The following is a 27005-nucleotide window of genomic DNA, read 5'->3' on the forward strand; positions in this document are numbered from 1 at the left end:
TGGAAAACCCGTCCTCGACCCAGAAATTCTAATGGGTTGTTTTCTTGGCCCCGTCCTTGACCCATGGGTTGAAATTAGAAAACCGAACCTAGGAAAAAAAGGGAAGAAAAAGAAAAGGGAAAAAGGGAAGAAAATGAGAAAAAAGGAAAAAGTGGGAAGAAAGAAAAAAGAAAAATATCATAAGAAATAAAAAAAAAGAAAATATAAGGGAAAAAAGGAAAAAATAAAAGAAGGGAAGAAAGGAAAAAAGAAAAAAAAAGAAAGGAAGAAAGGTAAAAAATAAAAAAGAGAAAGGAGTAAAGAAAAAATAAAAAAAAAGAAGGGAAGAAAGGTAAAAAAAAAAAAAAGAGAGAGAAGGGAGTAAATAAAAAATAAAAAAATAATGTAAGAAATTTAAATAAGAAAAAATAAAAAAGAGAAGAAGGAAAGATATAAAAAAAGGAGAATAAAAAAGTGAAAAAATAAAAATATTACCTATTTTAGAAAAATAAGATTACAATAAAAATAAAAATAAAAATAAGAGGATAAAGAAAGAGAAAATAAAAAAAGTAATTATAAAAAATATTTAAAAAATTAAAATACAGAGGAGAAGAATAAAGAGGACAAACAAATTACCATCGAAACCTTGAAATCGATCACTTTTGAGTACCTATACTGGATATACCTGACGACAAGTGATTGTGTTTAGTAGTTCATCATATCAAATTATTAACTCCTGAGATGTGCTAATATTGAGAAGACAAAATTGTTTGAAGCATGAAAAAAACCATATGTGCCCCTTGTTTCAATAGAGGGGAATAGCAAGATAAAGTAAACATAAAATAGCAGAAAAATATATATTAAAAATTCTGTAATAAAATAAAAATAATTAATTAAAATTTGTTATTTTATTTATTTATATAATATTAATTTATTTAATTTTATCTAAAATAATATTTCCTAGAAAAATGTTCAATTTCTCCAAGCGAATGAATTTTTCTGAAAAATACTTTTAGTTTTTAGCATTTCCATGCGAATTTACATAAATTTGCTTAGCAAATTTACATATATTTGTAGGGAAAATTTACCTAAATTCACGTGGAAAAGATTTTTGTGGAAGCAGGGAAATTGACATCTTAAAAATAAATGCTTCATATAAACAAAAGATGAAATCAAATACATTTTATTACATAAAGAAATGAAGCTTAAAAACCCTTTTAAGGAGGTCGAAAATAGGCTAAGACAGAGAAGAATGTCTGCATGGCGGTGAGAAAAAGGAGGACGATGGCTGCAACAACAGAAATAATAGCCCAAGGGTTACCAATGTAATCATTTATTAGATTTGCCTTCCATATATTGATCCTACCCTTACAATATAGTCTTAGTCTTTGGCATACGCGAGGAAGGAAATCGTTTTTGTGTTGGGAATAGAAAATGTTGGTGCTCAATCCATTGAAAAGGGAAGCTACTTCTTCCTCTGATCCCAACGTTTGTTCAAGAATCCCGTGGCGATTGAGTATGTCAACATCCTCTGCTGTGTTAATGATGAAGTCCATGAAAATCCCGTAACCGGTGAAATATGCTCCAACGTTAGGATGACATTGCTCCCAAGCAATCAGGTTCCGTAATAGAACTTCAGTGTAGTTATCAACATGTAAATATGGGATCTCCAGAACACCTCTATGGAAGGTAATATTTGAGAATCCAGTAGTTTTCTTCTTCTTAAACTTTATTCCTGCATCTCGGAGTCTTCTAGCACAAGGAATAGGTAATATGGTGCGTGGTCGTTTTGATGGAGAAGAGACATAGATCGGATCAAGACTGTGTGAGAGAAATGGACTTTTCGATCCTTGTTGTCTGAGAAGGTAGTTGGTTGGAAGGAGATGATAGTGAATTAAATGAAGCAAATGATGAATCTGGTTTGAGTGCATTGGATCAACCTTGTGGTTGAACTCCAAAAACTCATCAAAGAAAGAAAGGCAAAGGTCCTTTAAGGGGGGGTATTGAGAACGATTAAGGTCTAGCATATCGTAAATTTTTTGAAGGGCAAAGAAAGGAATTTGATTCTGAACGAGGAGCATGTCCGTGCACAATTCACGGAATCCAATGGAACAAGTTTGATCCTCTTGTGGTGTCAGTCTGCCTTCGAAAAATAAGAGTAGCACATCAAGTATGTGGCAACAACTCAATACCAAAGCAATCAAACACTCCAAGTCTACCTTGATTTTGACGAGGTAACACTCGCTGATTCTCTCTCTCATTTGTTTCATAGCCGAGAGGTAACGCTCAAAAGTGTTGTTACCATTGCGAGAGAGGATTGATTTCATATGTGCTAGCTTGTGTTCATCCAACTTCATGACGATTCCAAAGTACTGATACCGACAATCGTAGAGCTGCGGTTTGAGCTTATAAATACGTTCTGGAACGGCGTAGATGGTGGTGGTTGGGTTCTGACCAACCAATGGTTGGAACTCAGAATTGAAGTAATCTAGAAGTTGCCTATCGAAACCTTCAATTCCTTCTGCGCCAGTTCCACGAAAATGAAAATTGAGAAAGTGAGTAACCTCTGTGCCAATGTTCATGATAAATCGCTGAAAAAAGGAAAATGTTGAGATGCTAGCACTGAAAAAAAAAAAGAAAAGAAAAAGAAGGAGAATATCGATTTAAAGGGACAAGAGGCCCCCGGATTTGATGTTATCCAAGAGTGGCTACGGAAACCTTCTATTTCAATTGAAGGATCACCAGGGTCTTCAATCCGTGAGCTGACAGCATCTTGGGCCGTTGAAGAGTTGTTCTCTTTCATGTTTTCTGCCATGGAAAAATTATAGGTCATTTCAATTCAAACGGACAAGCAGACATAAAAACTGAATCGAAAACTGAGAGGGAAGTTCTTATCTTACCGACAACAGAATTTGATAAGAGTAACCTGTGAACTGATTTCAAGAGACATCTAGCAGCCATATAAATACTTCAAGAGAAATGAAAGTAGTCTGTTATAGAAGAAAGAGAGAGAATAAACTTTTGGCTTTCAATTTATTCACGTAAAGAATTTCATTGTTCAGTTGGTGTAAGACTGAAAGAAACTTCAAAATCAATCTCTCTCTCCAACTCAAAAGGATAAACTTCTGACTTTTAATTTTTCACGTAAGGTATTTTTTACATACATATATTTTTCTACTTCCAATAAAGAACTATTTTTTATACTTAACCTCAAAAGTACTATAGAGTCATGATCTTGAGATAAGCCAAAAACTGAAACTCGTGGTATGTAGAAATGTTTGATGATATGGATGGTGACAATGGAAGTAACCCATTTGACTAGCACATTTGTTTCCATCATATAATAGTGCATTTTATACAAGAAAATAACACAATCAATGAGTAGGTGTTATAAAAAACAACCAAAGGTCAAACCTTCAATTTTGATACCGTATCAAAGTTATTCGAATATATAACTAGATGTATGAAAAACAAAACATACAAACCAATTTTATGTGGTTTAAACCTCGGAAGCCTAATCAATGGGGGAGAGAGAGAGAGAGAGACTTAATTAGATTAATATTGCCAGCCAAGAATGGATTAAATGTAGATTGCACAAGTTTCACAGGTTGACCAAGAGCAAGCACTTTGGATGTTGATTCCTTTTGTACTTGTTCACATTAGAACATGAAAAAAGTTTGTGTGCAGGTGGTGCTTCTTTTAATTATGTGTTCTTCAATTTCATAGTCTCTTTCTGTACATGAATGCTGGTGTCTTTGTCTATATATAACAAGCGAAAGAAACAAGTACTATAGAGTCATGATCTTGAGATAAGCCAAAAACTTGGAAATTCATTCTCTACCAAGCTGGTGAACAAAACATCTATCAACAAGTCATCAAGGAGTAAAGGCAACAACTGATCTTTCAACAAAAATTTATGTAAGTCCTCAAAACATAACACCTTCACCCAATCTGGAAATAACACATTTGGTTAGTTCAACTACAGGAAGCAATAATCATCCACCGCCTCATCAAACGGGATTTACTGTCAAGTTTGTCACAAACCCAATCACACTAATGATATGTTCTAGCATCGGTTTAATCACAAGTATAAAGCTAGAAAATATTCTAAGTGGTTTAGCAGCTCTCACCATCTTAGAATCAAAATAAGACTCACAATGGTCACCTGATACTAATGCTAAATCCAACATGATCAAACAATCCAGGAATGTTCTCCAACCTAGCTCCTTATATAAATTCAAAGAACGTATGAGTAGGAGATGGTACTCTCTATTGAAGGAAAATGAGTTCAACTGCTATCTTCTATTGATTCCTTTTACCTTAATAATGTGCTTCTAGTTCCACAAATAAAAAAAAATCTCATCTCGGTTTCAAAATTTACAAAAGATAATAATTTCTATATGGAGTTTCAACCAAATTGTTTTCATGGAAGGACACAAAGAATGGAATAATTCAAGCTAGAGGGACAATGCCTGATGGTCTATACCTTTTTCCTCAAGAAGAAAAAGACTTTGCAGCCACAATAGAATCACAATCTATGTTGTGTGTTGAATTTATGGAAAAGAGAAATACTTCATTGACTTTTTATAATTAGATTACATGAACCTCTATTTATAATAGAGGAAAGTAGTAGAGTCCAATTATAAATAGACTACCCTTGTCCCAATTACACCCAAACTCTAACACTTAAAGATAAGTCCTAGCATAATTAAATAATTCAATATAAATAGAAGACTAACATGACTAAAACACCTTTAAACTGAAACTCCTCTATGAGACCTGCTTCCATAGTAATTTTAGCTCTTTAAGACTTCTTATTGTGTAAGACTCCTCACGTGATCATGGTGGGTCCAGATCTTATGGGCTTGGGCCCATCTTCTTACACTCTTGGATATGAGGGCTTTCTTTGGTCTTATGGGCTTGGGCCCATCTTCCAACACACTTGGATATGTGGGTCTTCCTTGGTATTGTGTGCTTGGGCCTATCTTTCGACACTCCCCTTCAAGCTGGGGGTGAGAAAATATCATGAACTCCCAACTTGCTGCAAATGGTGCATAGAATCTTCTCGTATAAAATGGCAGCCCTCCATATCTTTGAACACTCCCCCTCATGTCGGTGCTCTCTTCCATGAGGCCCAGCTGGCATAAGAAAAGTGAGAGTAAAATCACTCGAAGCCGTATGACATCGTTCCATACTCCAGTGATAACTCATGTTGGATGTAGGGCACACTCCTATCATTTGAAGGTAGTGGGTCTATACGCAATGCTCAGAAGTGTAGTAAAAACTCCTCCATCACCGTGTCCCTCCACAGAACAACGACTCTTAAGTCGTAGGAGTAATAAATACTAATTAAGAGGAGCATAACATAGATGTAGTAATAAGCTCCTCTATCACGGTATAACATAAATGTAGTAATAAGCTCCTCCATCACGCTGTCCCAACCCAGGCAACGACTCTCAAACGTGATAAGTGGGGAATGCTTGTCATCCACAAGACAACGATAAAAGATCCACAGGTGTATATCTATAAAAAAGTCTCAATGGACTTAAAAACACCCATATGAAAATATATAACTAAAACTCCCAATCGAAGCAACACACAAAAGGTTGGCCCACAGATGTATGTGAAAGTCAAATAAAGGATGGTAGGAGTAAGGTTGTCAAATAACCAATAGGTAATGGGTAAAGAGGAAGATATGATGCTGAGGTCACCACTTCTTCAATAATAATGTCTCATCGACAGAGACATAATAGTTGCAGCTGAAATGGGCCTGAGCCCATATAACACGAACCAAAGTAATAAAAATCCACGTAAAATTACCCTTGAAATATAATAGCTGCAGATGAAATGGGCCTAGGCCCATATAACACGAACCAAAATAATAAAAATACTTGTAAATACCCTTGAAATAATCTGATGCGAGTATCTACACCAAATAATATGTTGACTAAGGAATATGTTGCGAATACCTTAAAATAATAATCTAGCCAGAGAAATAGAATCGAGTTGAGCTGAGTCAGATATCACCAATAATTACCTCAGTTATTATTGCGAGTCAGGATTCTTGGTCTTCAATTTTCTTTGCAGCAAAAATTTCTTTTTAGATGCAAAAACTTCATCTTTTGTGCTCCCCTTTTCTTGAATATTTTGGTCACATAAAACTTACCACAACATATGGAAGAAAATACCTCTTTCTTGTACTTCTTGTACTTCTCCCCCTCAAACAGGGAGGTAATAGCAGTGATCCCAACTTGAACCAAATAACATAGATGTAGTAATAAGAAGGGGGAGAAAGGTAACCGTAAAAGGGGTAAGTAAGATATTTTCATGATATAGTTGACCAATAACTGCAACTCAAAAAGTGACAAAAAACAATCCGCTTAAATTCAGATATTTCAATGCAACAGGATACCAGCATGACCTTTGATTCTTCCAATGCGATTATATCTTTAAATATAGATCAGATAGAAATGAAACTTTCTCCTTCTAAAAATAGACTTAAATACCTTTCATCCAAATATAACTTTAATTCATAAAATATACTTCTTTTGAGAAATATAATCTGATAGATTTCGGGCTCTGTAATCTAGCCGATCTAAGAACTCTTTCCCCTTTTATCAACATAACCATTGACTCTTCCAAGATCAATATCTCCATATAAAAAAACTCAGATAGAGAATTGGTTGAATTGGTAAGAAAATAGACTTACAAATCTTTCTTTTGATATATAATTCTCCATATAAAGTCTCGTTCTTGATAACATAAAATGGCTTGGAAGTTGAAGCTTTTTATTGCTGCTCGAACCTCTTTTATAATCTGACATTTGCTGCTTAAAATATCAATTTCTCTTTATAGATAACTCTGATTGCAAAAAAAATCATTTTTCGTTGGAAAGTAGACTCGAATATCTTTCCGTCAATATATAATATATAATATACTAAAGCTCAGTATAGAGGAGATAACTCAAAGAAAATAACTGGTATAGGGACTGAAAAGAGAAAAAAACGATAAATACGAACCTAAACTGCTTGAGATAATAGATCAGAAAAGAATCACATAATCTCTGTGGGTTGACGGAGTCAACTCATAGAACCTGTTCTGATACCAAGTTGAATTTATGGAAAAGAAAAATACTTCATTGACTTTTGATAATTAAAGTATATGAACCTCTATTTATAATAGAGAAAAGTAGTAGAGTCCAATTACACCCAAACTCTAACACTTAAAGATAAGTCCCAGTATAATTAAATAACTCAATATAAATAAAAGACTAACATGACTAAAATATCTTTAAATTGAAACTCCTCTATGAGACCTACTTCCATAATAATTTTAGCTCTGTATGACTTCTTATTGTGTAAGACTCCTCATGTGATCATGGTGGGTCCATATCTTATGGGCTTGGGCCCATCTTCTAGCACACTTGGATATGTGGGTCTTCCTTGGTCTTATGGATTTGGGCCCATCTTCCAACTCACCTGGATATGTGGGCCTTTTTGGTTGTGTGGGCTTGGGCCAATCTTCCAACATTGTGACATCATAGACTCGGACATCCATATTCAACTTTGATTTCGTCCTTAGTCAGACAAAAATTTCATTCTAGTTTGAGTTCTATTTTAGACACTTGTGTTAGTTGTCGAATGGCAAAACAAGCTAAATTATCTTTTGATCATGTTGAACATAAAGCCTCTAAGCCACTTGAAGTATTACATTCTAGTTTGTCTGAACACTCTCTTTTAATTCCTAAATTTTGATTGAAGTACTATATTACCTTTTTTTTTTATGATTGTTATAGGTTTTTTGTGTTGATTTTCAGGACTCCTTAGATTTAGTTCATGGAGCAAAAGGGAGAGACCCATTGGGAAAAAAATAGGAGGAAGAAGAGGTTATAGACTTAGCCAAACCCTCCCCCATAATTATATCAGTGCCACCCTAATTACATCATATATTCCAACATTTTGGATGTATCCTCTAAAGGCTAAACATGGACCCTTTGGAGTGTTTGCTAAATTTAGGAATATGGTGGAAAATAAATTCTCATGTAGGATAAAATTACTTCATTCAGATGGAGGAGGTGATTGCATAAGCTCACTTTTTAATGATTATTTAATTCAATATGGAATTCTTCAACATCTCTCTTGTTTTTATACCCCAGGAAATAATGGAATAGCTGAAAGAAAGCATAGACACATAGTTGAAATAGGATTAACATTGTTATAGGAAGGTAATGTTTCTAATAGTTTTTGGGTTGAAACTTTTCAAATTGAAAGATATTTGATTAATCGACTACCTATTGCTCCCTTACAAGGTAAAATTCCTTACTCATTACTTCTAAATACCTCTCCTGCTTATAATCATATTCGTACTTTTGGATGTCTATGTTTCCTTGTATAAGACCTTATAACAAAACCAATTTTTCTGGGATTTCATGATTGTTATAAAGGTTAATGATACTTTTGTCCTTCTTTAAACAAGTATTTTTTATTACTAGGCATGCTATTTTTTATGAATTATGTTTTCCTTATTCATCATAAAAAAAATTTAAAATTTCTAACCCCTTTACTGTTAGTGTAAAAGATTTCTTCGAAACATTACATAAAACACCTACCATTTGAACCACTCATTCATCCTCAGATGAAATTTATGTTCATAACCCTCCAAACCTATCCCCAAGTACTTTGAGTCTAATTCAAACCCCCCATGACCTACTTCAACACTCTCATCCAAATCTCCCCTGGACTCTGGTAAGAATGAAATTGTCCTTCCTATTTACCCACCTCCTACATCTCTTCCTCCCCACCCTAATAACCATCTAATGATGACTAGAGCCAAGAGTAAGGTAGCTCCATCAACACTTCAAGCACATATAGTCACACATATATCTAATCCTATGTCCAATAAAGTTGCTCTTACACTTCCTCAATGGTTTGATTGCCATGAAACAAGAGTACCTTGCTCATTTCCAAAAAAACATGAAGACTTGTTAAATCTTGTAAAAAAAAAAAAAAAACAACAGGATTTTTCCCATGTGAATACGATCTTGTGTTTAAAGAAAACGTGACGTGACAACAAAATGGTACAATTATTGGAGGCTAAAAACGTAAAGTTCAAAAGAAAAAAATAAATCTTTTCCCATTTACCATTTGCACGTGCAATAATTGTACAGTCTTCCCATGTGAATAGAATCTTTTGTTTAAAGAAAACCGACAGCTCGCCCGCCTTTATGAACCAAAAACAAAAATCGAACATCGCTTTTCTTTTCGTGCGTGTTTTTTTCTTTGGTTTTCATTGGATGCTTTTAATACTTTTTCGGTCTTGGCGCCTGGGACGTAAAACAAAAACTGCTGGGTGGCATGGTCATGGACCTGACATTTCTTTTCCCACTTTCCATTTGCCGTCATGGGGAAAGTAAAACTTGTCCATTCTTTCAGGAGGCAGAAAAAAAGTAAAACTTGTCCATTCTTTTCCACATGCATGAAAAGCTTAGTCCCCACGATATAATATCAAAGATAAAACCTGTCATTTCGAGTCCATAAACAAGCTGGGTATAATAATGAACTTTGTTCTGCTAGTTTATATTGCCTTTGTTTTTTTTTTTCTCAGCCAAGAGTATTTGCAATCCTTCTGGTTTTGTTGCTGTATCCGGCAGCTCAAGTTGTTCACATTTTTCATTATCTCTAACTATTTAACATAAAGAAGAAGCAAACTGTAAAGCAACGGGTCAACCAGTTTTCCGCACCAAACCCTCTGGATTTCAGTCTACTTTAACAGGAGGGTAGCCGCCTCCATCACCTTCCTCATTTGTTTCTCTCCTGCTTGATTGGGGTAGAGATGAAATGAAAGTGGATCCATGTAACTATTCAACATAAAGAAGCAAACAGTAAACCAGCAGGTCAATCAGTTTTCCTGATCGACATATCTTTTCCAGGAAAGGTATATATATATATATATATATTAATCTTTTCAAGTACAGAGTTGTGTTATCATCATAATTGGTCGGGATAGCTTGGAGTCTACTTGTTTATTTATCAGGTTAGAAATGAATACCTGTGGTCAGAACCTTTGAGTTTGGGTTAGGTTCGGCTACCCACATTAAACAATGTTAAAAGAATAGAGAAAAGAGATGGATCCAAGGCTAACATTCCAAGTAAAAAAAAGTAAATGCTTCATATAAACAGAAGATGAAATCAAATACATTTTATTACATAAAGAAATGAAGCTTCAAAACCCTTTTAAGGAGGTCGAAAATAGGCAAAGGCCGAGAAGAATGTCTGCGTCGCTGTAAGAAAAAGGAGGACGATGGCTGCAACAACAGAAATAATATTTGTTTAGTTCTTGGCATACGCTTGGAAGGAAATCGTTTTCTTGTTGAGAATAAAAAATGTAGATAACGATTAAGTTTTAGCATATCGTAAATTTTTTGAAGGGCAAAGAAAGGAATTTGACTCTGAACGAGGAACAAGATAAATCCACAAAAACAGAATCCACTTGTTTTGAATAGATTTAAATCCACTTGTTCATTCAATCCAGTGGAACAAGATAAATCCACTTGTTTTGAATAGATTTAAGGATAAATTTATGTAGGAGGATGAGTCAGAAGTTACATGATTTTTGGTTTCATAAAAATTTAGTAAACACAAAAACATGCATGGGGCATACTCTTTTATTGCTTGTTTTTCGGTTTGTGACAATCTAACCTTAATATGCTCCTATTTCTTACAATAGTTACAAATCAAGTTGTCATGTCTAGATTTTGATCTAGACCTTTGTCTGTTGCCTACCAGAATCCCACTTCTTTGACACCACCCCTCTCAAGTAAAGCATCTCTTTGATTAGAGTTTGAAGTCCCCAGATGCACTAACAAGTTGATTATCAAATATTTTAAATTTTTGTTTTATTTTTAAATGATAGATAAAATATTGGAATGGATAGTTGAATAAAATTATGAACCCATTTCCATGATTTAGAATAAGGTGCACATCAACAACATCTGATTATTATCACTATTCATGGACCAAACATAAACTCTTAACACATTCATAAATTCAACTTCTATTTCTATTGTGGAGGTCGAAAATAGGAATAAACAGAAAAAAAGGTCTGCAAAAAAGTAAACAGAACGATTAATGCTACTGTAATAAGTGAAATAGTTGTCCAGGGGCTACCAAAGTAATCGGTCATTAGCTTTGCCCACCATTTGTTAAACCTTCTTTCCCAATAACTGTTAAGTTCCATGCGCAACTCTTCAAGAAAATCATAAGCCTCAAGTTTTGTATAAACCAGGTTATTCTTCAAACTGTGGAAGACTTGAACAACCTCCTCATTATTTTTCAAGGAATGCTCCAGGACTTCGCTCTCGATGAGTATCTCTATATCCTTTGAGGTATTAACGAGATCATCCATGAAAATAGCGTAGTTGGAGAAGTAGTTTTCAGCTCCACGATGACATTGTTCCCAAGCTATGAGATTCATCAGGAACTTCTTCGTGGTCGTTCCTACATGCAAATGTGGGAGTTCTAAAACTCCATTGTTAAACTCCACAACAAATCCTCTACCCTCTCTTGGCCTAAACTTGACCCCTGCCTGTTGGAGTCTTGTTGCTGTAGGGATAGTTCTCATCCTTGAGAGACGATAAAGCCTTTCGGAATCCATAGGCAACTGTATTCGTGTTCCCAACCATTTCAACAATGTTCCCCAAACACTATAAAGTATGCAATTATTTATTTTCAACCTCTTATGACGACCAGGGTCTGAAGGAATTAGACTCTGGTGAACTAAATGAAGCAGATGCAGATGGCATACGTCACTCGGCCCACCTCCGAATTTTCCCTCGTTCATTGGAACAAACTGATTGAAGAAATTGAAGGCTATAATCTCTAAACGATGTCGGTCCTTGTCGGGGTAGGCCATCTCATAAACCTTTCCAAGGATGAAGAAAGGAATCTGGTTCTCCACAAGGAGCAAGTCTACCCATAAATCATTAACCCATCTGTGACTACATTCTGGGTCGTCTGCAGGGGACAATTTTTCATCACAATACTTGAGAAATAGATCAAGTATAAAGCAACTACTGAGTAGGAGACCCAACAAGTGAGAGAAATCTGTAGAGATCTGGTCCTCGTTACGTTTTGCAATTTCTTCCTTATGCTCATCCATCATCAGCAAGTAATCCTTCAAACCCTTGTTGTTGTTTTTTTGAAGGATTGAGTAGAGATGAAAATAATAATGATCATCGTCGCCCTTCAACAGAGGGTCATAAACGTTGATATATGTGGGCTTGTAAAGACTTTCTTTCTCTCCACTTTGGCGCATGGCTTCGGGGACTCTGTAGATTGTCACTCTTTCATCTGTGATCTTCGAAGACCTTTCCTGCAAGGTCGGTTTGTCTCTTGCAAGGTAGGATTGCGCCTTGTCATAACGATACTTCACAAAACCTTTCATCTCTTCAATATTTGTCGTCGCTTTTCCCTTCTTTCCGCGGTCGACAGAACTCGTTGCTGCTACTGCCACCTCATCTGGTTTCTGACCCAGGTTCACTCCTGTTTCTAAATCAGTATTTCCTGATTCGTTGGCCATGTTTAATTCCCTTTCTGTAGATGGTGAAACCGTGTCTTAAGAGAGATTCATCAATGGAGGATATACTGCATGCTTTGGTTTGTGACAAACGGGATGAATACTTTTGCAAGTGAAATGGAAAAAGAACACAGGAAATGGTCACTATAATTCTAAGCAGACACTCAATTCTAAACACAAGCACAGAGTAGAGCTAAAAGAACTAAGCATGTGAATTGTATCTACTTGACAAAGACTCCAGTATTCTTCTACATTACTGAGCATGAATGATCAGTAGAAAGAGAAAGCAGGAGAGGCAGAAAGCAGAACTAAACTGAATCAAAGATTGCAGTACCTGAAGAAGAAGATTATCTGACCACTCCAGAAACTGATACAGCCACAATAGAGAGTTTCTACAAGAGGACTGACCTTGCAGAGATCTGCCTCAATTACTCATATTTATACACCAAATTAGAAAATGACTGGATTATGTAAATGACTGATCCTACTGTGAAGCAAGACGTGATTCACGAGGAAGAGACTCAAGAAATATCTGCTTTGAGATTTAATAATAAGAATGACTTGTCAGCTCCATGCGTCCATAGTGTCTGTTGATGCTTGCATGGTGGTGTAGACGTTCCTGAAATGGGAGAGAAAGTTGCTGCAATGGGTGTATGAACGAGAAATTTTAGTTAAAATTTAAGAAAGTCATTCATCGAAACTTGAAGGAGAGATTCTTCTCCTAATCGTGATACCTCTTATACCCATAAATCCATTTAAGAAACCAAAACCCTTTGGCCACATAATAGAGCTCATAAGCTTATAAACCCACTTCTATGAAAGGAAAATGCTATTTAACATTAGAAGGTATTAGCTGTGAATGAACCCAGACTTATCCCACTTGCAGCATGTGGGTGACTGAATGAGAAAAGTCATTTGGTGACATTTTCAGCTGACAAGTTCCCTAAGCCTACGTTTGTCCATTCCAGTGAAATTGACACCCATCTTTGTCTTTGGCTTAATAACTAAGATAAGATAGCATTTGACTTCATTAATATCAATTCAGTCTTCCTGGAGGCAGAAATTAGTATAACTTGTCCATTCGTTTTCCACATGCATGAAAAGCTTAGTCCCCACGATATAATATCAAAGCCAAAGCCTGTCATTTCGAGTCCATAAACAAGCTGGGTATAATAATGAACTTTGTTCTGCCAGTTTATATTGCCTTTGTTTTTTTGTCTCAGCCAAGAGTATTTGCAATCCTTCTGTTCTTTTTGCTGTATCCGGCAGCTCAAGTTGTTCACATTTTTCATTATCTGTAACTATTTAACATAAAGAAGAAGCAAACAGTAAAGCAAATCTGAAACTGTTCATGTTTCAGACGATAACACCAATCACACTCTATAGAATGGAATGAGTAGCAGCAAGCAATTACCTTTTCCATCGTAGAGTTGAGAGAGTAGAAATCTGGAAAGCAGTGGGAAAGATGTTCCCTCTGAAGTTATCTGATCAGCCTTTTGTTTTGAAGATTCTACCTGCAGCAGATGGGGAGAGCGAATTGATCAGTGGCGACGACTCTCCCTATAAAAAATGAGAAGAACAAATTACATTTACTATCTACAGAGTCGAGAGCAGGAATGAAACATCACCAGAAAGATGACTGGAGGTCATGATGCAACTCGTTCGCAGTAGTCTGAGGGTAGCCACCAAGGTTGGCCAACCTTCTGTATTATTTAAATGACTGATCCTACTATGACGGAAGACGTGCTGCACGAAGATTATCTGCTTTGAGATTTAATAATCAAGAAAGACTTGTCACCTCCACGCGTCCATAGTGTCTGTTGATGCTTGCATGGTGGTGTAGACGTTCCTGAAATGGGAGAGACAGTTGCTGCAATGGGTGTATGAACGAGAAATTTACTTAAAATTTAACTTCATCGAAACTTGAAGGAGAGATCAAGGAAGAAAATAAAAGCTAGGGAAATTCTTCTCCTAATCGTGATACCTCTTATTCCCATAAAACCATTTAAGAAACCAAATCCCTTTGGCTACTTACTAGAGCTCATAAGCTTATAAACCCATTTCAAAGAAAGGAAAATGTCTTTAACAATAGAAGGTATTATCTGTGAATGAATCCAGACCTATCCCACATGCAGCATGTGGGTGACTGATTGAGAAAAGTATATATGAATTAATTTATGAATAAAATAGTGTTAATAAGAAGTCATTTGGTGACATTTTCAGCTGACACGTTCCCTAAGCTTAATTTTGTCCAGTTCTAGTGAAATTGACAGCCATCCTTGGCTTTGGCTTAATTACTAAGATAAGATAGCATTTGACTTCTTTAATATCAATTCAGTCTTCATCTTGACCTAACCTATTTGTTGAATTAAAATTTGAATTTTTTACTCACATATGCAGTTCTAGCCCTCTTAAAAACTCTAACATAATTGAGTTGCTATTGAGTTCTAGCCCTCTTAAAAACTCAACTCATTCTAATTAAAAAGGATCAAATCCAACCCAAATCTGACCTACCTCGTCTTGCATCCAAGTTAACCTGGCCGAGTCGTGGGTCAAGTTGCTAGGTTGTCGAAACACAATTAACACAATTAATGAGTAGGTGTTATAAAAAAACAACGAAAGATCAAACCTTCAATTTTGATACCATATCAAAGTTATTCGAATATATAACTAGATGTATGAAAAACAAAACATACAAACCAATTTTATGTGGTTTAATCCTCGGAAGCCTAATCATTAGGAGAGAGAGAGAGAGAGAGAGAGAGAGAGAGAGAGACTTAATTAGATTAATATTGCCAGCCAAGAAAGAATTAAATGAAGATTGCACAAGTTTCATGGGTTGACCAAGAGCAAGCACTTTGGATGTTGATTCCTTTTGTACTTGTTCACATTAGAACATAAAAAAAGTTTGTGTGCAGATGGTGCATCTTTTTATTATGTGTTCTTCAATTTCATAGTCTTTGTTTGTACATGAATGCTGGTGTCTTTGTCTATATATAACAAGTGAAAGAAACCAATAGAACTACTCTTTTTCTTGGAAATTCATGTGGGTCTCAACACAATTGTGATTTATGTGTAGATAAAATAGATGCAATTGACTAAGAAAGTTCATCAACAAACACCACACAAAAACATGCATGTGGCATAGAAGCCACAGTGCGAGATCCCACACATTAGTTGAAATAACTTCGAGACTTGATCACTTTTACTTTGTAACAATGGAAAAAGGAAGTTGAGAATGTTTGGCAAACTAACAATGTTTACAAACTACATTTTGATGTCCTTTATTTAAATTAAAAAAAATTCCAAGAAATTTATCAATGGTTTTGGTGAAATGATGTCTTGGCAAGGTTTTGAAAATTTGGAACTGGACCCGACTCAGCATCTCCCTATCCCGAGTTAGGTTGGGTGAGTCGGGCTGATTCTCCTGATCCGTATGCCAAGTTGTTATTAACTTTCTACAAGGTGATTCAACCAGATATATAATTCAAAAAATATAAAAAATAATAGAAATAGCTAAAATTATCTTTTTTATGATATATAATATGTTATCTATAATGAGCTAAATATTGTGATGATTTTCAGGACATAAACTTAGTGTGTTGTGGGTCCAAGTACCTGTTTGGTAGGAGAAAAAGAAACATAAATATAGTCTAATAGTGCAAGATTAATCATGTTTTTTGTTTTTGGAATTGGGATTAGTATATGACTAGGGGATCAACGATCTTGAGTCTGGACTTAGCGTCCATCCATCCCGAGTCCCAACTCAACTTCCAATGCTAAAACCTAACATGTTTGATTCTCTACCTGATTGGGTCGTATAACCTTCTATAAAGGGATTGGGCCAAAAATATATTTAAAAATATAAAAATACCAAAAAAGACTTAACAAATATATTTATTTTGATATATAATATGTCACGCATAATTAGTTAAACATAGTAATGATTTCCGGGGCTTAAGCTTAGTGGGTTTAGTGAACACATTCTTCATTGTGTTGTTAGGTCTAAGTACCTATTTGGCAAGAGAGGAAGAAACAAAAATACAAATTTGTCTTGTGCAATTAAGAATTACAAACTTAAGATGACTTGCAAGACAATATTGAAATCAAATTTACATAATAATGTCAAATTGTCCTTCAAAATGCCTAATAGTTGAAACTAAATAAAACCCAAGATTCAAATAATATGTTATTTATAGAAGATTTTGTTCCAGTGTATTAAGGTATAAATAATACTCCCTTTGTGACCTTGTTCCAATCGTCTATAAATGTTATTTATAATCGTCAAATTATACGTTCCTAATTATTTATAGTTTACATCATAATGATTTAAGAAACTTACTTGTACTAGTATTGATATTATAGTAGACACCATGTCATATATTCGAATATTGGAGGCAACAACCTATAAAAAGGGCTACGTGATGCTAGAGTGAGAGCGTGACTCATATTGGCTCCAAAAGGACTATAATATTTATATGAAAATTTGTGTTGAAATGGCCATTCCTAAACTAAATTTGATAAGGCCCAAAATATTTCAAATAAGATAGAGTCATCTCAATGCAAGGCATTTAGTATTGAGTCTAACAACCTACAAATTGTGCTCAAAGATGGCATAACATTCATGAAAACAAATTGTACAAAGCCCAAATGGACGAACCTGTTGAACCAAAGAAATGGCAAAGAGCAAACATCTAGGGTTTGTTTGAAACCCCATGGAAAATAAAAGAAAATGAGAATTTGACCATTATTATTCCCAGAAAATAGTTAGTGAAAATGAGAATTTGGTCATTATCTTATTTTTACTAACTATTTTCTTGAGAATAATAATAGTCAAATTCTCTTTTTTTACTAGGAGAATTTTACAGACGAAAATATATGGTACTTCAAAACTTCTAATGGGGTCGATAATAGGAATAAGTAGAAAAGAATGTCTGTGTAGCAGTCATCAAAAGGAGGAAAATAGCTGCTATAATGGAAATAGTTGCCCAAGGACTGCTGAAGTAATCGACCATTAGCTTTGCCCTCCACAGGTTAAATCTGTTGCGGCAATACCTATTCAACTCTTTGCTCAAATGAGGAAGAAAACCATCTTTTTCTCCAATATAGACAAGGTTGCTGCTCAAACCATTGAAAAGAGAAGCAACTTGCTCTTCAGATCCCAAAGTCTGTTCAAGGATTCCTTCACGATTGAGTATCTGAACATCCTCCACTGCATTGATAATATAATCCATGAAGATGGCATAGCTGGTGAAGTACGCCCCGACAGTAAAATGAAACTGCTCCCAAGCAGTAAAATTTCGTAGTAGAGTTTCAGTGTTGCTATCAAGACGTAAAAAAGGAATTTCCAGAACACCTCTGCGAAATGTGATGTTCGAGAATCCGGGAGTTTTTTTCTTTCGAAACCTTATCCCAGCTTCTTGGAGTCTTCTAGCAGAGGGAATGGTTTCCATTGTCAAGTGTTCCACTGGTGGAGATACAAAGATTGGAAGTTGAGGAGGCGGGCGTGAAAATGTGAGACTCTTCGTTTTGTCGAATAAGAACCCTATCAACCCTCGAGTTTTAGGTGGGTTGTTTGAAGGAACGAGATGATAATGAACTAAATGTAGAAGATGATAGATAGATTTGGAATCCAACGGAGGAGTTTGCTTATAATTAACATCCAAAAAGTGTTCAAAGAATCCAAGGCAGAGGTTTACCAATGGAGGATACTGAGATTTATCGAGGATCAACATGTCATAAATTCGTTGAAGAGCAAAGAAAGGAACCTGATTCTTGACGAGGAGGAAGTCCACCCATAAGGTTTGGATCCCTGAGGAACAAATTTGATCAACTTGGGGCGTGAGTCTGCCTTCATGGAATAAGATCAGAACATCGAGTATGTGGCAACAACTCAGAACCACAGAAATCAAATTTGGGAGGTCTACGGTGACGACGTTAAAGTGGCATGCTTTTATTTCCTCCCTCATTGCGTTCATGGCCCTGATATAATCCTCAAAAGAGATGTTCGGATTTCGACTGAGGATCGAATGCATGTGTGCTGAAATGTGCAGATTATCTATCGCCTCCTTCGGGTAGATAGAATCTGTGCTTGTGTTCGGGCGTTTTAATTGAGGTTTTCAAAATTTAAAGCTAAGGGTGCAACAATTAAATCAAGATAGCAAATACAAGTAAAACAAGAATAATTCACACACCCTAATGAACACCAAATATTTTATTATCAATGCTCCCCTATTGGTTTTCATTGCCCAAGAACCCATGCTTGGGAAATTCTATTAGTATAAGCTCTATTAGCTTGGAGTTTTACAAGAAAGATATTTTAGCTCTCCTTCAAGCCACATATATGCTCAAATACACGATTATAAGCAATCTCCCTTGAGATTCAGATAGTATCAAATAAAATCAAAGATTACAACAAAAATGAAAAACTTACACCCTTTTGAAGTTTGGAGAGACAACCTTCTCTTTCGGAATATCCAAACCTCCGACTTTGATGAACACTTTGAAACGATTTGGAGTTTGTCTAGCATGAATGCTAAGAGTGGATTTGAGAGGAATGGTGAAGATATGCAAAAGTCATCCTTTTTCTCTAAAAAATGAACCCAATATGGGATTTCACGATTGAAAGCTTAGAATTGAGTAAGCCAAGCTGGGATTATTTGTTTATTTTCACAAGCATGGGGGGTATTGAAGAACTATAAGTGGCAACTTATGTAATTAAGTGAGTGACATAAGTTATAATTAGTTTAGAGTTTAAATTATTTTTTCTTTCACATGTATTAGGGTTTATAAATCTCTCATCCATAAATAGATGGATCCAAGGGTAACATTCCAAGTAAAAAAGGGTAAAAGCTTCATATAAACAAAAGATGAAATCAATTACATTTTATTACATAAAGAAATGAAGCTTCAAAACCCTTTTAAGGAGGTCGAAAATAGGCAAAGGCAGCGAAGAATGTCTGCGTCGCGGTAAGAAAAAGGAGGAAGATGGCTGCAACAACAGAAATAATTGCCCAAGGGTTACCAAAGTAATCATTTATCAGATTTGCCTTCCATATATTGAACTTATCCTGACAGTATTTGTTTAGTTCTTCGCATACGCTCGGAAGTAAATCGTTTTCGTCTGCAACATAGAAAATGTTGGTGCTCAACCCATTGAAAACGGAAGCTACTTCTTCCTCTGATCCCAGCGTTTGTTCAAGAATTCCGAGGCGATTGAGTATCTCAACATCCTCTGCTGTGTTAATGATGAAGTCCATGAAAATCCCGTAACCGGTGAAATATGCTCCAACGTTAGGATGGCATTGCTCCCAGGCAATCAGGTTCCGTAATAGAACTTCAGTGTAATTATCAACACGTAAATATGGGATCTCCAGGACACCTCTATGGAAGGTAATATTTGAGAATCCAGTAGTTTTCTTTTTCTTAAACATTATTCCAGCATCTCGGAGTCTTCTAGCACAAGGAATAGGTGATATGGTGCTTGCCTGTTTTGATGGAGAAGGGACAGAGATCGAAAATTCAAGACAGTGTGAGAGAAATGAACTTTTCGATCCGTGTTGTTTGAGGAAGTAGTTGGGTGGAAGGAGATGATAGTGAACTAAATGAAGTAAATGGTGGATCTGATCGGAAGGCATTGGATAAATTTTTTATATAAAGTACTTAATTAAGTATAGTGCTATTTATAAGTTAATTTTTTATATAAAATAGATTGTTTGGAAACTACCAATAAAAAAAACTATTTTTTATATCCACACACACACACACACAAAATTTTTGCATTTGCATAAATTATGATTCTTCGATTTTTTCTTAAATGATAAATCTAAGATCTTCGGATAAAAATGCCCTTGCATAATAAGCGATCTTCGTCCAAAGATCGAAGATTATCATTTCAGAAAAGAAAATCGAAGAATCATAATTTATGTTAAGCAGTCTAAATCTCTTGAAGGACACATCAATGTACAAAGACATGCACAAGAGGATTCATTACTACAAGCTACACAACCGAACATAAATACAAAGGAAGAACAAATGCAAAGGTAGTAAAGAGGCAAAGGCAAAGGAGGCTATGTCACCCATGCAAAACCATGCAAGGGTGATGTCCACCTCACTCATGCAAAGGGGGACATCCCCATGCATGGATCTAGAAGACTATCCCTACAATCACTCACATGAGGGCCCCACTGAAACCTTCCAAAGCTACTCGAATATCTCCTACAAATCATTCTCAATCTATCCAAATCAATCAAGGAGAAATATTATCACATATCAATCAATCAAGGGGAGAAAATCTAGGTCAAATCAATCACTTGGAGAACATCTAGATCTAAAAATGGAGAAGAAAGAAAAGATTAACACATTTATTGAACAAAGATCACATTGATTTGTATTAATTTATGTAAAAAAATCAAGACACCTAGATGACACCATGCATGAGGATGTGCATGATATTTTTGTTACTTAATTAAGGGTTTTGAAACACTATATAAGCCCTTATAGCTCTTCTCTATTCATTCGTTGATTTATTCAAATAATTCATCCCCTTTGACTCCCTCTCATGCTATTGGTTTCAAGTGCCTTTAAGCTCTTCCATTCATTCATTTATTCATTCACTCATTCATGTGGCTTAAATTTTCTCTTTGTATCAAAGCAAAAGGTTTGATCCTGAGGAGGTTGTTCTCATTCAAACAAGTAGGTACTATTTCTTTAATTCTATATCTTATACAAGTTCTTTTGATTATCATCTTCTTCCATAAACATTGTCATAAATTCTTTTTCTCTTCTTGAATCTATCTTCCATCATTTTTTTTGAAAAAAATAATGAGAATCGATGCCATCTCTATACATTCAAATCTGCCTCTCATGTTAGTTACATATATTACATTACTCATTTAAATTAAACTCTCTTCCAACAGTTATGTGCTATGGAGAAGTCAATAGATTCCAATTTTGAAATCTCAAAGATTGATAGTATTCATTGATGGATCTATTGCACCACCTCCTCAAATTTTCAGTGAAAACCCATCCATGATAAATCCATCTTTTGAATAATGGGATCTTAGAGACCAATTACTTGTTAGTTGATTCAATGATAAAATAGCTAGAGAAACCCTTTGTTATGTGGTTGGACTTAAGACCGCAAGAGAGGTATGACAAAAATGTCAAATTATTTTAAAAAATCAATCAAAGGTATGTGAAATGCACTTCTGTTAAACATTCCAAACAATGAAGACGGATGATCACACTTTGAATGACTATGTAACAAAATTTAAAGGAATGTGTGACGTTTAAGCAGCCATGCGAAGTCCTATTTTATTGAATCCTTAGTCAAACAAAAAAATTCATTCTAATTCTAGTTTTTTTTAGACTCTTGTGTTAGTTGTTGAATGGCAAAAAAAGCTAAGTTGTCTTTTGATCATGTTGATCATAAAGCCTCTAAGCCACTTGAAGTAGTAGTAGTTGGAGGAAACCTAGTAACTTGGAAGATGAAGAAGCAAAATGTAGTTGCTAGATCCAATGCAGAAACTGAATATAGAGCCATGACACCTACGATGAGTGAACTGATATTGATTAAGTCATTTATCATAGAATTGGGGCTCAACATAGATACTCCAATGAAACTCCTTTGTGATAACTAAGCAACTATTGATATTTCTTAAATCTGGTCTTCCATGGAAGGAATAAGAACATCTAGGTTGGTTCCCACTTTGTTAGAGAAAAAAACTACAAGCTAGTGTCATAAGCCTTAAACATGTTATATCTCAAGACAAGTCGTTGACATATTCACAAAGCCTGTTACTTCAAAGACATTGAACACTACATGCTCCAAGCTGGGAATGTATGATGTTTTTGCACCACCAGCTTGAGCAGTATTAGAAGACCAGAAGAGGAGTGGTGCAAAAACATTGGGCTTATAAGAATAGCTTCTAGTCTTCCAAACTTCACTACCAAACCATAGGCACGAATTCAGATTTCCATGCACTTTCACTTCCAATTTGCCAAGTGGTTATAAGAATAGCTTTCTCTAGTCTTTCTCCTGTGAGGTTTTTGAGAAATACTTGAGGGAGAGACCCTCAAACAGTCAACCACATGAAAAAAAAGAAAAAAAACTATCAATCACAAGGCAAAGGAGTTGACTATATGAAGAACCAGAGAGACCAAATTTGTCAACCATATGTAAGCCATCTGAACAAAAAGAAGTGGACCACAAGAGTAGTCAGCCACATTAAGACATTTGAACAAAACGGAGTCAACCCTAGCTACCACACTATAAAAAATGGACTTTGTAGTCCAAATTTTGTTGGGATAACTTCTCCCTACAAAAAAAATCACTGGCAAAAGTTGCTAATACATTCCATTGGTAGAAATTCTACTAACAAATTTGAAGATTTGATGGTAGACATCATAAACCTCTACTAATGAATTTTTAAATTCGTTGGTAGGTAGCAAATAATTTTAGAATTGATAATTTCGAGTTTGATAATTTTGTGAAAATATTAAATATATAGTACCCACTAGCGGAAAAATTTGAAATTCGGTATCAAATTATTGACCATCTGCTATTTTTTAAACTCACTGGCAAAGGTCCATTAATTTTTATATTTTAAATAATATATTTTTATAATATAAAAATAATCAATTAAATAATAAAAATCAAATATCTATAATAAAATCTCAATTAAAATATAAAATCTCAAAAAATTCAATTAAATTACAAAATAAATTGTATAGACGCTATAATAAATTTAAAATCAAATGTATGTACAATTAATCATCACATCACCACCACCATAATCATCATCATCATTATCTTCTTCTTCTTCATATGGACATAATTTCCAAAAACAAAGAAATGGGGCAACGACCATGCAGGCAAAAGATCATGGGATTCAGATCGTAGGAGAACATGGTGGCTGCGAAGGTGGGTCTGCTCGGGACTCCAACATCATGGGTCGTTGAAGGACCTCCACAATGAACGTCTGGAAGTTACAGTTTGGAGAACCATGCAAAGAAAAGAAAAAAAATGTTGAAACAGTGACAAGAGAAAAAATAGTTACCCTTGTTGAACCCTCATCATGGTGAGATTGAAAACCATCTCTTTTTTGCTCAAACATGATAAAATCTCTGATGGAGATGCCATGCTTGCTCATTAAGTCACTCCAACTTTCACCACCAAACCATTGGCATGAATTTATATTTCCATACACTTTCACTTCCCATTTCTCCAGTGGATTTATAAGAACAACTTTCTTCAGTCTTTCTTCTGTGAGGTATTTGAGAAATGCTTGAGGGAGGGAAACCTACCCTCCCTTTTCTCCCCCCTCGGATCCCTCCCTTTTCTCTCTTCCATGACATGCGGCCCTCTTCTCCCTCTCCATGTGTGCACTAGACCCAAAAACCCAAGTAGAAAAGGAAATAGGATGTACTTGGGTGGGGGGGTGGTGGGGGGGGAGGGGAAGGGAAGAAACCTAAGGACAGGTAGGAGTAGATGGGCACAGGTTGGGTTCACCAAAACCACCCCATCCCAAACCCCAAAACCTGAACCCGAAAAAAGCCCAAAAAAATCTGAATCATCAAACCTGCTCCGACCCGATCATGATCCTTGTAACCCTGTCTCCGCCTAGTCCTCGTAAACCCGACTTAAACCTGACCCGCCCCTGCCCCATGCCCTTAAACCCGGCCCGTCTCAACCCCGTTTTATATCTCTGTCTCATATGTGGGTGGAGTTTGGGTTGGGTTTTGGAAAACCCATCCTTGAGCCAGAAATTTTGATGGGTTGTTTTCCTGGCCCCGTCCTCGACCCCTGGGTTGAAATTAGAAAACCGAACCCAGGAAAAAACCGGGAAGAAAAAGAAAAGGGAAAAAAGGGAAGAAAATGAGAAAAAAGGAAAAAGAGGGAAGAAAGAAAAAAGAAAAATATAATAAGAAAAAAAAAAAAATAAAGAAAGGAAGAAAGGTAAAAAATAAAAAAGAGAAAGGAGTAAGGAAAAAAAAAAAAAAAAAGAAGGGAAGAAAGTTAAAAAAAAAAAGAGAAGAAAGAAAAGTAAAGAAGAAAAAATAAAAAAGAGAAGAAAGAAAGAAATAAAAAAAGGAGAAGAAAAAAGTGAAAAAATAAAAATATTCCCTATTTTAGAAAAATAAAATTACAATAAAAATAAAAATAAGAGGATAAAGAAAGAGAAAAAAAAAGTAATTATAAAAAATATTTAAAAAATTAAAATATGGAGGAGAAGAATAAGGAGGACAAACAAATTACCATCGAACCCTTGAAATCGATCACTTTTGAGTACCTCTACGGGATATACCTCAACAAAAAAATCGAAGAGTAATGACAACATGTGATTGAGTTTAGTAGTTCATCATATGAAATTATTAAATTTTCTCCAAGCGAATTGAATTTTTCTGAAAAATACTTTTAGTTTTTAGCATTTCCATGCGAATTTACATAAATTTGCTTAGCAAATTTACATATATTTGTAGGGAAAATTTACCTAAATTCACGTGGAAAAGATTTTTGTGGAAGAAGGGACATTTTATGGGATGTTCTCTCCCAACGAAATTGACATCCTAAAAATAAATGGTTCATATAAACAAAACATGAAATCAAATACATTTTATTACATAAAGAAATGAAGCTTAAAACCCCTTTTAAGGAGGTCGAAAATAGACTAAGACAGAGAAGAATGTCTGCATGGCGGTGAGAAAAAGGAGGACGATGGCTGCAACAACAGAAATAATTGCCCAAGGGTTACCAATGTAATCATTTATTAGATTTGCCTTCCATATATTGATCCTACCCTTACAATATAGTCTTAGTCTTTGGCATACGCGAGGAAGGAAATCGTTTTTGTGTTGGGAATAGAAAATGTTGGTGCTCAATCCATTGAAAAGGGAAGCTACTTCTTCCTCTGATCCCAACGTTTGTTCAAGAATCCCGTGGCGATTGAGTATGTCAACGTCCTCTGCTGTGTTAATGATGAAGTCCATGAAAATCCCGTAACCGGTGAAATATGCTCCAACGTTAGGATGACATTGCTCCCAAGCAATCAGGTTCCGTAATAGAACTTCAGTGTAGTTATCAACATGTAAATATGGGATCTCCAGGACACCTCTATGGAAGGTAATATTTGAGAATCCAGTAGTTTTCTTCTTCTTAAACTTTATTCCTGCATCTCGGAGTCTTCTAGCACAAGGAATAGGTAATATGGTGCGTGGTCGTTTTGATGGAGAAGAGACATAGATCGGATCAAGACTGTGTGAGAGAAATGGACTTTTCGATCCTTGTTGTCTGAGAAGGTAGTTGGTTGGAAGGAGATGATAGTGAATTAAATGAAGCAAATGATGAATCTGGTTTGGGTGCATTGGATCAACCTTGTGGTTGAACTCCAAAAACTCATCAAAGAAAGAAAGGCAAAGGTCCTTTAAGGGGGGGTATTGAGAACGATTAAGGTCTAGCATATCGTAAATTTTTTGAAGGGCAAAGAAAGGAATTTGATTCTGAACGAGGAGCATGTCCGTGCACAATTCACGGAATCCAATGGAACAAGTTTGATCCTCTTGTGGTGTCAGTCTGCCTTCGAAAAATAAGAGTAGCACATCATGTATGTGGCAACAACTCAATACCAAAGCAATCAAACACTCCAAGTCTACCTTGATTTTGACGAGGTAACACTCGCTTATTCTCTCCCTCATTTGTTTCATAGCCGAGAGGTAACGCTCAAAAGTGTTGTTACCATTGCGAGAGAGGATTGATTTCATATGTGCTAGCTTGTGTTCATCCAACTTCATGACGATTCCAAAGTACTGATACCGACAATCGTAGAGCTGCGGTTTGAGCTTATAAATACGTTCTGGAACGGCGTAGATGGTGGTGGTTGGGTTCTGACCAACCAATGGTTGGAACTCAGAATTGAAGTAATCTAGAAGTTGCCTATCGAAACCTTCAATTCCTTCTGCGCCAGTTCCATGAAAATGAATATTGAGAAAGTGAGTAACCTCTGTGCCAATGTTCATGATAAATCGCTGAAAAAAGGAAAATGTTGAGATTAAAGGGACAATATCGATTTAAAGGGACAAGAGGCCCCCGGATTTGATGTTATCCAAGAGTGCCTACGGAAACCTTCTATTTCAATTGAAGGATCTCCAGGGTCTTCAATCCGTGAGCTGACAGCATCTTGGGCCGTTGAAGAGCTGTTCTCTTTCATGTTTTCTGCCATGGAAAAATTATAGGTCATTTCAATTCAAACGGACAAGCAGACATAAAAACTGAATCGAAAACTGAGGGGGAAGTTCTTATCTTACTGACAACAGAATTCGATAAGAGTAACCTGTGAACGGATTTCAAGAGAAATCTAGCAGCTATATAAATAGTTCAAGAGAAATGAAAGTAGTCTGTTATAGAAGAAAGAGAGAGAATAAACTTTTGGCTTTCAATTTATTCACGTAAAGAA

At 35.6% G+C, this 27005-nt stretch overlaps 4 protein-coding genes across 4 annotated transcripts; all 4 read right to left on the bottom strand.

Annotated features, from left to right (window-relative positions):
• Positions 1-1196: 1196 nt before the first annotated feature.
• LOC137938558 (UPF0481 protein At3g47200-like) lies at positions 1197-2561 on the bottom strand. Its single transcript, XM_068783507.1, has one exon. It carries the CDS (start codon positions 2559-2561, stop codon positions 1197-1199), a length of 1365 nt encoding a protein of 454 aa, XP_068639608.1.
• Positions 2562-10211: 7650 nt separating this feature from the next.
• LOC137938559 (UPF0481 protein At3g47200-like) lies at positions 10212-12860 on the bottom strand. The gene is made up of 2 exons (XM_068783508.1): positions 11145-12860; positions 10212-10282 (listed from the first exon to the last, which is right to left on the bottom strand). The coding sequence occupies exons 1-2, from the start codon at positions 12553-12555 to the stop codon at positions 10212-10214; spliced, it is 1482 nt and encodes a 493-aa protein (XP_068639609.1). The 5' UTR covers positions 12556-12860.
• Positions 12861-17447: 4587 nt separating this feature from the next.
• On the bottom strand, positions 17448-18587 carry LOC137938560 (UPF0481 protein At3g47200-like). The gene has a single exon (XM_068783509.1). The coding sequence runs from the start codon at positions 18585-18587 to the stop codon at positions 17448-17450; it is 1140 nt and encodes a 379-aa protein (XP_068639610.1).
• Positions 18588-19472: 885 nt separating this feature from the next.
• On the bottom strand, positions 19473-26771 carry LOC137938561 (UPF0481 protein At3g47200-like). The gene is made up of 3 exons (XM_068783510.1): positions 26675-26771; positions 25384-26552; positions 19473-20039 (listed from the first exon to the last, which is right to left on the bottom strand). The coding sequence occupies exons 1-3, from the start codon at positions 26769-26771 to the stop codon at positions 19473-19475; spliced, it is 1833 nt and encodes a 610-aa protein (XP_068639611.1).
• Positions 26772-27005: the final 234 nt, after the last annotated feature.

This window comes from Aristolochia californica, unplaced genomic scaffold (assembly GCF_029961685.1).
Source record: "Aristolochia californica isolate CCGP_79_NKW_82.1479 unplaced genomic scaffold, dmAriCali1.0.hap1 SCAF_8, whole genome shotgun sequence".
NCBI classification, from domain to species: domain Eukaryota; kingdom Viridiplantae; phylum Streptophyta; class Magnoliopsida; order Piperales; family Aristolochiaceae; genus Aristolochia; species Aristolochia californica.

Bases quoted from the DNA above. Each gene is read 5' to 3' on its own strand.
- LOC137938558 (XM_068783507.1), bottom strand. From the start codon at position 2,561: ATGAACATTGGCACAGAGGTTACTCACTTTCTCAATTTTCATTTTCGT.
- LOC137938559 (XM_068783508.1), bottom strand. From the start codon at position 12,555: ATGGCCAACGAATCAGGAAATACTGATTTAGAAACAGGAGTGAACCTG. The intron at 10,283-11,144 runs GTAGCCCCTGGA...CTGTTGTTGCAG, and splicing joins GCTAATGACCGATTACTTTG to CCATCGTCCTCCTTTTTCTT.
- LOC137938560 (XM_068783509.1), bottom strand. From the start codon at position 18,587: ATGCATTCGATCCTCAGTCGAAATCCGAACATCTCTTTTGAGGATTAT.
- LOC137938561 (XM_068783510.1), bottom strand. From the start codon at position 26,771: ATGGCAGAAAACATGAAAGAGAACAGCTCTTCAACGGCCCAAGATGCT. The intron at 26,553-26,674 runs GTTTCCGTAGGC...ACATTGGCACAG, and splicing joins TCCTTCAATTGAAATAGAAG to AGGTTACTCACTTTCTCAAT. The intron at 20,040-25,383 runs GTATGCCAAAGA...CCATCAAAACAG, and splicing joins AAAACGATTTCCTTCCTCGC to GCAAGCACCATATCACCTAT.